The sequence below is a fragment of the Humulus lupulus genome, chromosome 5 (assembly GCF_963169125.1).
Source record: "Humulus lupulus chromosome 5, drHumLupu1.1, whole genome shotgun sequence".
NCBI classification, from domain to species: Eukaryota; Viridiplantae; Streptophyta; class Magnoliopsida; order Rosales; family Cannabaceae; genus Humulus; species Humulus lupulus.
This window is the reverse complement of record NC_084797.1, coordinates 143900264-143911197: the sequence shown is the minus strand read 5'-3', so window position 1 is coordinate 143911197 and position 10934 is coordinate 143900264. Positions and strand designations below refer to the sequence as shown.

General features: G+C 34.4%; 1 protein-coding gene across 1 annotated transcript; it reads left to right on the top strand.

Moving 5' to 3' along the window:
* Positions 1-8591: 8591 nt before the first annotated feature.
* On the top strand, positions 8592-10568 carry LOC133779552 (uncharacterized). The gene is made up of 3 exons (XM_062219502.1): positions 8592-9149; positions 9250-10401; positions 10476-10568. Exons 1-3 carry the CDS (start codon positions 8592-8594, stop codon positions 10566-10568), a joined length of 1803 nt encoding a protein of 600 aa, XP_062075486.1.
* The last annotated feature ends 366 nt before the right edge of the window (positions 10569-10934 follow it).

Below are 10934 nucleotides of genomic sequence, written 5' to 3'. Positions count from 1 at the left end.
TTGAAATAACAACATCATAAGCAGTGAGCTTCTAAGCCTAGTAAGGAAAATACAAACAAGAGTTAGTCATGTAATCATATAATCAAACATCACATAAATTCACAAGAGCCATACAAACACAAAACTCTAGGTCATATAATAGCTTAAGTCATAATTCTAAATCATAATCTAAGTCATAAATCTTAAATCATACTCTAAGTCATAAGTCATAAGTCATAGATCATAAATCATAAGTCATAAATCATACTCATAATCATAACTATGGGTCATAAATCATAATCATAATCGTAACTATGGGTCATAATAACAAGTCAGATATAATAAAAAGATAAGTTTTTATACAGGGGTGGCAATTAAGCCCCGAACATCACTTAGGTCCGTCATAAAGTTTTGGAAATCGAGCATCATTGGACACCTTAGGTCCAGACACACTTAACCCTTTATTGTACCTGAAATGTTAGGTCATACAAACTTAAACTATATCATAAGCTACATAAACTAAGTCATAATACTACACTACCTAATTTTCCTTACCAAAAACCAGAATATTGGAGACAAGAGCGGGATTGGAACTCCTAAAACTAAACATAAGAAACTATAAGTTTCTAAAGATATGAAGTTGAAAAGAAGATCTAATCCATCGGGATAGAAACTTACCGAAAACCTTATGTTTCAAAGAAATTGAACACCTAACCAAAAGTCACTATCACAAGTTAGGATTTAAAGAAAAATGAAAGAATAATAGAAACTATAGTGAACTAAACCTGAAGATAAAGAATACCTTGGATAGCTTAAAACCTTGATCTATACCTCGAACACCGAAAATCACACAAAAACTTACTTCCCAAGTGTTTATAAAAGCTTTAGATTTGAAAGCTTTAACCCCAAAACCCTAGTGTTTCTCTCTAGAACAAACTTAGCAGCTTGGAGGCTCTGAACTGTGCTTGAATGATGAATAGAATGGCTGAGTGAAGGGTCCTATTGATAGAGTTCAAGGAGTGAAACTAACTCCTTTAAAATGAATTAATAAATGATTAAAAATGAATAAATTTGAATTATCTGTTAAACAGATGCCCAAAACTCAGCCAAAAACGTTCAGGAACGAGTCAAGGTTGTTGAGGGCTGTTTCTAGCTCAGAATTCTACGAAATTAAAAAATTGGCCACTAGAGCTGATATATCACCTAGGGTAGGTGATATATCATCCCTACCATGATCCCGAGGGTCCGAGGTTTCGTTCGTGCGAATTCGACGTGTTTTCCGAATCAATCATAGGAGATATATCGACATATGCTGATAATTTAAACACGTTTTTGCACACTTCAAGATAATTTGAAATTGATTAAAACTTACCTTGATTGAGTAAAATATGATCCTAATGGATAAATGAAGGTTTTAGAGCTTCTAGATCTTTCTTTTAATAAAACTATTCATCAAAAATACTTAAATCCTTAATAAACATGCATGTGACAAGTGTCACGCTCTTATCTATTCTATCTAAACCTTAGGTTATAATAAATAATATTCTTAGGCCTATATTCATAAATCAAACCTTATGATAAAATTAATATTTCAAAACCATAGGTTAAACTTACAAAATTCATAACTATTTCTACGAGTTTCTAACTAAATCTCGACTTGAACCAATATTCACGAAAACTAAAATTCTACAGCTACTACTACTACTATTGCTATCTAGCTAAGTAAAATTCTGGGACGCTACACTTTTATAGACTCATTTAGATCATTTATTTTAATTAAAAAATTATTAAAATAATTATTTAAATCCTTTATCAAATTAATTATATATAATTTGAACATTGATTTAAACTTATTTATTAATATAGACACCAATTTTTCTTAATTAATAAATCTGCCCTAAAATATATTTTCTTCTCTAAATTGTATAACTCTGTGAAACTATCCAAAATTGACCTGCTCAACTTTGATAATTCTAATTGATAATTAAATTAATTAATTGAGACTATCTAGATGATTTTATCCAAGGTACAGTGGCAACCATGGGCCTATGAAATCAAGCTCTAATAAGTTATCATAAATTTACTAACTTATTAATTCCTCATGACTCCACTAAAGACTCGAAATTGCACTCATGAATTCATAGAACGCTCTATAAGCAATATAGATACATTATTAATTATCCATTGTTACATCCATAATTGTCACTTAATCCTCTATCGACGGTCTACAGTGAGATGGGACTAAAATACCGTTATACCCCTCATTGTATTTTACCCTTAAAATACTTAGTTCCTTGTATATGGTATTTCAGTAAACTAATATTAATTACTGAAATGAGATCTCTATCATTTAGCACCTTGAACCAAACTAAAAGGAAACCATCGTTTCACTTCTTTATCAGAAGCTATAGATGTTCATATCTATGATTAACACTCCCACTCAATTATACTACCGAGTTCCCAAGATGTAAGTATGGGCTAGTCCGTAGGGTAAGTTTGTAACGAACAAGTCAAAGAACTCAAATAATACAATAAATTCGAACACTACCCACTCAGAATTGAGATTGAATTGACATATGATCAACTATATGATATGGCTAGAATAGATAATAATGATATGTTTACTTATCCTATCTACTGTCAATATCGATCCAGTCTAATGTAACAAATACATCCGATCTGATCTACTTTACTAATGTTCTGGAAAGAACATAACAGTGCGATGTGTAAGTAGATCATATCGTAGATTGGCTAGTCAGTGTAAATCCTGTGCACTGACTAATCTTAGGACTAACTTATATTTGAACATATAATCATATTTATATTCCACTGTGATTATGTCACTATAGATACAATTAGCAATATGCTCGGGATTTAATAGAAGTTTATATTAAACAAATAATCATGAAAATAAAACATGTGAGAAAAGTGATTGACCAAGTCAAAAATTGATTTCTAATCTTTTATTGATAATGAATGAGATTACAAAGAAATTGGGTTTTAATTAAGGCATAAAATCCCAACATAAACATGATCTAGCAATTAAAACACATAAATTAACATTTACTTTTCCACGATAAAACTACCCAACGAATAAAGTACCGCCTTAGGGTCGATCAAGTTAAATTCAGATTGCTTATAAGACAATCTTAACTTTATAATTTAAAACTTAAAATAACTCTTTATTTTCTCTTTTAAATATAAAGTATCGCTGGTTTTGTCAAGATGCAATTATCCATCTCAAAAGCTTAATTGCATCTTTGTAAGTGTAACCCATTATTTTGGAATTCATGACTTAACTTAGAGAGTGCCACCTTAGGGTTGGTCAAGCCTAAAATACATCACTTCTTCCTATCTTTGTAAGAAGCCAACCTTGGTATTAATATGTCTAGAAACCTTTCTTAGGGGGACGGAAACAAAGTTGCCTCGAGACCCTATTCATATCTCATGGTGTTGTACTAATAATGGAGACCATAGGTCACATTGAGATGTTCACCTTCTCCAACTTACTAATTTGGATTAAATTTCCTTTATTAAATTAATCAATTAATTCTAAATTAATTACTAGTTTATTAATAACCCTATGAATGTAAATAATTACAAAATACATATAAAATTATAAAAGAGCATGTTGATATAATTAATGTGATCTAGATAATTACCCATTACATTCATCTAACTTTACTAAAGCCCTTTTTAAATAAAGTCGGTTATTTTAAAGGCATATAAAATCTATTGCCTTTATTATGGTGTGAGTTACAATGTTTTAACTAATTTAATAGTTAGTAGTTTACATGCAATTGGTTTCTCCAAAAAAAATTCATATAAACAAATAGCACAATCATAAATAATCATGTTTCTAAAAGATGCATGATTAATGAGAAACTGTGTGGGGTTTCATGAATGACATGTAATTGGCTAATACATGATCACGTTATCAATCAAACATCAATGAACATTTATCTAAATAAATGCTATAAATAAACGATAAATGATGAACCAAGTATTATTGGGTATTTCTAAAATTTACAACCCTTGAAAAAATTAGAAATAAAATTGCAAGCTAAGCCTATGTAGCTTTCTAAAATTGCTTCTCCTCTCCTTTACGCTTCCTTGCTAATCTTTAGGAACTTTGTTATGCCCATCCTATTAATTAGAAACAAACGTTCTAATTAATTTATTTAATTAAAACTTACTTTTAATTAAATAACCATTTTTGTCATCTTTTTAATTTAGTTGAATTTAAATAATTAAATAATTAAATAATCAAATTCAAATTATTATTTTAACTTAAGATATTAAAATATCTTAATCAACTAAAATATATTTTATTTTCTAATAAAATAAAATAAGATAATTAAACTTTTAAATTCAAATAATTTAAAATTAATTAAATAAAAGATATTGCAATAAAATAGGATCTAGGGTTTGGGCACCAGGATCCGTAGGGCCATGGGCACAAGAGGTTCTCGGCCAAGGACATGGTGCCAAGGGCGCATGGGTGTGGGGCTTCTCGGCAGGTGACAGGCATGCATGGTACTGCATGTGGGAGGCACCAGGGGCGCGCGTGAGGGAGCAGAGGCTCGGGCTGGGTGACGTGTGCGGGACTTGCTCGAGCTGGGTGACACACATGGGAGCAGGGATCTTGGGGCCTGAAAGCGCACACAGGTGAGGCAGCAACGGGACTGGTGCGTGCAGCCAGGGCTTGGGCCCTAGGCTCGGGTCTTCTAATTTTCTTTGTGTACAGATTTTCAATTTAAATTTAAAGAAATAAAATTACAAAAATCCTATGCCTTTTATGGCTTACACAAGATCTAGAAAATTAAAATTTCTAACCCAATAAAACCATATAATTAACGATCCATCAGTCGACCATACATTCAAAAAACATATCCATTAATTCAATATACATATAACAAATGCAAGAAACCACAAAGTATTTAATATATATATATGTATAGACTGCTTTGGTACAAATTGTTGGGATTAAATGATCAAATCAAAGGTGTGCAGCGGAATATATAGACCCATTTTAATAAATATTAATACCAGTGAGGATCATATACATATATAAACATTAAATCACATACAAAACAGATCAAGGATTACCTTTTGTAGCCTATCAAGTGTCCTTGAATCTTTTTGTATAAAATCAAAGATTTTCCTATCCAGCAATCTCAAAACTCACACCTTGACCTTCCAAACCAATCCTCAAACACACAAGGACGTGTGTGGGAACGTAGGATTCAAAATGTTGATTTATGTGACTCTCTAGATGTACTCAACACATGAGATCTAGAGAGGTTTGACTGAGAGAATAGGTTTAAAATAGTTTTTAAGTTTAGAGAAAACTATCTCTTTTTTTAGAGATAGTCTGTATTTTTAATTTCATAAAAATAATGAAAAGCTTCTTCTGAAATTCACGTACTATCAGAATTATATAAAAATATTTAATTTAATTATATAATCTTTATTTTATTTAAAATAAATTTAAATTAAAACTGATATGATATTTAGTGAGAGAAACTCAGTGGTGACCTCTAACAGAGAAGGCAAACGGAGAAACCCACCTGGGTTTGGGAAGAAGGCCACTGGACACCAGACCCATCACCACCACTCTGTCATAGCAGTAGTCGTCTTCAAGAGGTTAGTTGGTGTTTTTATTTTTTCCTCTTCTCTGTATCATATTGGTTGTTTTCTAATAGTTTCTTATGATTTCTGGGTATTTATTTTGTCAATGGAATCATGACTTTGAATGGTGGATCCTAATAGTAATTATTTCTGATATGGGTAAAAAAAATGTCGTATATGTGTATATGGGATATATGTATGCATATATATTGTTTCAGGGGTTTAGGGAATATATACATATATTTGTATATGTTGTATATATCATATATGTATGTATATTACTTGAAGGGTGTTATCCCCAAAAATTGGAGATCAATGACGTGGCAATAAATGTGACAAGTGGCAGTGCATGGTCAGTAAAAGACATATTAATAGTCAATAAATACATTGACTCCTCAGAGTTGTGATAAAGTGACCCGGTAGACTGACGAAGAATTTGGACTGCTTGAAAGATGTCATAACCAAGCCAAGTGCATCCTAGGAGAGCTAAGGAGAGTGCATCCTAGGAGATCCCAAGGGTGTGGTCCGAGGAGACCCCAAGGATGTGGTCCGAGGAGAGCTAAGGAGAGTGCATCCTAGGAGAACTAAGGAGAGTGCATCCTAGGAGATCCCAAGGATGTGGTCCGAGGAGAGCCCAAGGGACTTTGGTCCGAGGAGAACCCAAGAGAGTGGTCCTAGGAGACCCCAAGAGAGTGGTCCTAGGAGACCCCAAAGGATTTTGGTCCGAGGAGAACCCAAGAATTTGGTCTTTATGCGTATGTCCAACAAGTGAATGGTTGTCCAAATAAAGACATGGCATGCTAGAGGAGAGTGCCATATTAGAGGAGAGGAGTGTATGTCCTACCACCATGCACATGTCCGACCAGCACTTGCATGAGTGGTCAGTAGGAGAGGTGGATCAACTAGCTAGAGGAGGACTAAGTCAAGATTCCCAGAAACAATTTCAACAAGATACGCGGGAATCTCTCATTCTTCCCACGAATGCGGGGTTTTGTAACATTTCAGATGTATGACCCTAAGCCTATAAATAGAGGGCTTATGGGATTAGAGAGGGGCTTCTTCTTCTTTTTTCTGGACTTTTGGGGAAAGTTGGGTCTGAGTATTATAGAGAGAGAAAATTTGGGTCTGAGTATTCTAGAGAGAGAAAGTGCTGGTATTTGAAAGAATTCTTGTATTTTTGCAATCTGTACTGAAGAAACTCAGTTGGCTCAGTCCATCTGATCTTGAGTACAGATCTATAATCGCAACTCTAAGTGGATTAGGCTATTACCGACTGATCGGGGCTGAACCACTATAAAAATCTTGTGTGTTATTTACTTTTCTTGATTAAACTGTCTGTGTTATTTAAATTCTCTTGAAGGTTTGTTGTATTTGACGTTCTCACGTCGTTGGCTAAAAACACAGTCAACAAAGGGTTTAGGGAATAAGCAAATTGAAAGAGGAATGTACTGATATGATTTCATCATTGTTCAACTGTCAAGGCATGATAATGCTTACATAATTTTCAGTTATTAATAGGCCAAGAGTTTTTGTTTAATATAGTTTAATGATTTGGTTGGTTTAATCCAACAAATGATACATTTATAGTTTACTGAATTTTATAATAATACTATAGAGATGGAGAAGAATAATAAACTCTTCCATCTTAGTGGTGCTAATCTAAACATATGTAGTAGATATATAGCATCCAAAGTATTACAAAAATTATTGTCGTACACGTAATACTGCATGCTAATAAGTTCAATATGTTATGTATTTTAAAATAGAATATATATCATAATTTAACACTTTATATCTTCACTTTACTCCATATCTTTTGTTTAATATAATTTAATGATTTGGTTTGTTTGGGTTTTTGATATATAGTTTTCATTGTCTTAGTATATGAAAAAAGTTCTTTTTTGTTTTTTTAAATTTGATATTTTCTCTGCATTTGGGTTTCCGAAGTATAGCTTCAAATGTCTTTATTTATAAATAAAGTTCATGTTTTTTATTTGATTTTTTCTTTGTGATTGTGTTTATTTGTGCTTTGAACTAGGGACATGATAATGCATTCAGTTGCTTCTGCTTCTACAACAGCAGATCCAACACCACCACCAGAAGCACTTGAAAATGAACCAACACCACCTGAAATTCAACATCAGACCCCTGTTGTACCAGAAGTTAATGAAAATGAACCAATGCCCCTTGTTGCCCCATAATTTGATACATATGAATATCAATTGGCAGAAATTGACACAATAGATGATGATTTCATGCAATATGACCTTGGAGGCATTGACACATCAAGGGTTCCACCATATGGAAATTTCACCTTAGGTGCATCATCAAGTGCTGCCCCTAGGAGGCTCAAATATGCAACTCGAAGGGCATCTAGCATGCCAAATGAGATGAGCATAGGTGAAGCGAATGAGGAATCTCTGTCAAGTCCAACAGATGACAGTGACTTGGAGTGGAGAAAAGAAAGGAATAAGACTTCATCTGATGATGAGGACAGTTTTGACTTAGAGAAATATTGTGACAAATCTGACACTGAGACATGGTTTGGAGAGTACTATGACAGTGATGAGGCTGAGCACATGAATTACAAGGGATTTTCAAGGAATGAAAATTTGGTGGATCCTAATAGTAAATTGCCAAGACCAGAGAATGAGGACATATATGAGAATGGAAAAATACTACTTCGACAGTGGAAAAGATTCAAAGATCACAAGGCCTTTGGGGCAGTATTGAAAGACTTTCCCATTCAAGAAGGATTCGAGCTTCGTAAAGTGAAACATGCTTCACATAGAATCACTTCAGTTTGTAGAGCTGAAGGTTGCACATGGTGAATCCATGCTTCCTTATCACCAGATGGACGGCAATTTATAATCAAGACCTACAATCCAGAGCACAAATGGCAATGTGTTGTGAAGAATAGGATAGCCACATCAGGGTGGATTTCCAAAAAGCTTTCTAGTACCTTAACTAAAACTCCTGACATGAGTTTGCAAAGGATGAGGCTAGAGTTGAAAGACCATTTTGGAATTGAAGCTACAAACAGGCAACTTTGGAAAGCTAGACAGAAAGCTAGAGAAGATGGGGGCTATGATTATGCTCAGTCATATGGCAATTTGAGGCATTATGCTGCTATGATTCACAAAACTAACCTTGGGAGTACTGCTATTATACAGAGTAATCTAGTTCCAGTTGAGAAAAATCTAGATGATGAGAATTTGGAGGGTGATAATTTGGCAGCCCCAATAATGAAGTCTCAGTTCAACAAAATTTTCATTTGCTACTCAGGTGTGAAAACTGGTTTCTTAGCAGCCTGTAGACCATTTTTTGGCTTAGATGGTTGTCATCTAAAAGGGCCATACAAGGGCATCTTATTGTCTGCAGTGGGGCTTGATGCCAATCTTCACTTTTATCCAATTGCTTATGCAATTGTAGAAGCCGAGAATAACTCTAGTTGGAAATGGTTTTTGGACTTGTTGAGAAACAAAATCGGAGATACTAATAAAGGCCAACCATGGTGTATCATGAGTGATAGACAAAAGGTTAGTGTTCTCTTTCAAATTCTTTTGTGTACATATTTTTTTCTATTGTAAATGCTTTTAGTAGATGCTTAATCTTACAACTAATTGGAAATATTTGTAGGGTTTAATTGAGGCTATCACAGAAATCCCAGATGCAGGGCATCGTTTTTGTTGTTTTCATTTGGAAAACAACATGGTAAAAAAGTTTGGCACATCACACCTTCAAGGTCTCTTTTGGGCAGCAGTTGAGATAGCCAATTTTGAGAATTTCAAGCGAATAATGGAGCGGATTAAGGAATTCAACCATGAGGCACATGTCTGGCTGAGCAATATTGACTTCAAGCATTGGACAATGAGCAAGTTTGATCCAAATGTGAAGGTAGAACATCTCACCAATAAGTTTGTTGAGTCATTCAATGATTGGATAGAAGACAATCGATACAAGGCCGCAATTGAGTTGCTAGAGGGTATAAGAATGCAACAAACGGCCATGATGGTTGCAAGGAAAGAAATAGCAGACAGATGGGAGCACAAGCTCACTCTAAAAGTCCATGCGAAGGTGCAAGAACTCCAGAAAAGAGCACATTTTGCATTAGTAACAAGGGTTGGAAAAGAAGAATTTCAGGTGGATTATGACAAAAAAAGTTGTACTGTTCGACTGAATGAATTATTTTGCATTTGTGGCCAATGGCAGGTAAGAGGAATACCATGTATTCATGCAGCTACTTGTATAACCACCACCAGGGCTGACATAGTCAATTATTGCTTTCCATACTTCACTACTGAAATGTGGAGGAAGACATTTGAGCATGTTATTCATCCTATCCCTGATGAATCGATGTGGCCTCAATTTGATGATGAGGAGTTATTACCACCTTTTGTAAGAAAACCACCAGGGAGACCTAAAAAGCATCGTAGAAGAAGGGTTGCAGGAGAGGAGAGGCCTTTGCCACCTATGTCAGAGAGGCAGCCAACTAGAATGGGTGTTTCTAGCACTAAAAAGTGTAAGAATTTTCATGAATTTGGCCACAATAGTAGTTCATGGAAGAAACCATCACCATGCCCATCTCAACCACAAGCACAACCAACAAGAGACAGGGGCAAAGGCAAAGGAAAAAGCAAAGGCAAGAGCACTGGTCAAGGCAGAGGAAATGCAGAACAAACACAATCACTTAATGGCCCATCTCAACCACAAGCATTGCCAACAAGAGGTAGGGGTCGAGGCAGAGGTAGGGGGAGAGGCCAAGGCAGAGGAAGGTCAACATCATTTGAGGTAAAATATTCAGATCCTGATGTTAATTTTTTATTTTTCATATGGGGTATTCAACTACATTACATTATTGTCAGGTTCCAATGACCAATTTTGAGCAACATACTGCTGAAGAAATGCACACCACTGCAGCAGCAGTAGGCCTATTCTCAACACATGATACTCAATAGATCTACAACCAACCACAACACCTTTTAAACACAAGTTGACTACATTTTACACTATTTTTTGTTGTTCTAGTTGACTAAATTCATTTTGTAAATAAAAAAATATTGGATGTAGTATTTATTTTGTATTTTGACTAGCTACACTACTGAATTTTTAACAGACTAATATGACAATCAGTTGTGGTCCATGGAAATTACAATGAAGCAATGAATGTGATTTTGCAATTTTACAATTTTACAAATTTTTTTTGTTCATTTTCTATATCTCTTCTTTTGTAATTATTTATTCATTGATCATGGGGGAGTTTTGGAAACAATCAATTACATATGCTGAAACACAAACAGATCCAAACCAAAATTGCAACTTCT

Bases quoted from the DNA above. Each gene is read 5' to 3' on its own strand.
- LOC133779552 (XM_062219502.1), top strand. From the start codon at position 8,592: ATGAGTTTGCAAAGGATGAGGCTAGAGTTGAAAGACCATTTTGGAATT. The intron at 9,150-9,249 runs GTTAGTGTTCTC...AAATATTTGTAG, and splicing joins TCATGAGTGATAGACAAAAG to GGTTTAATTGAGGCTATCAC. The intron at 10,402-10,475 runs GTAAAATATTCA...CATTATTGTCAG, and splicing joins GAAGGTCAACATCATTTGAG to GTTCCAATGACCAATTTTGA.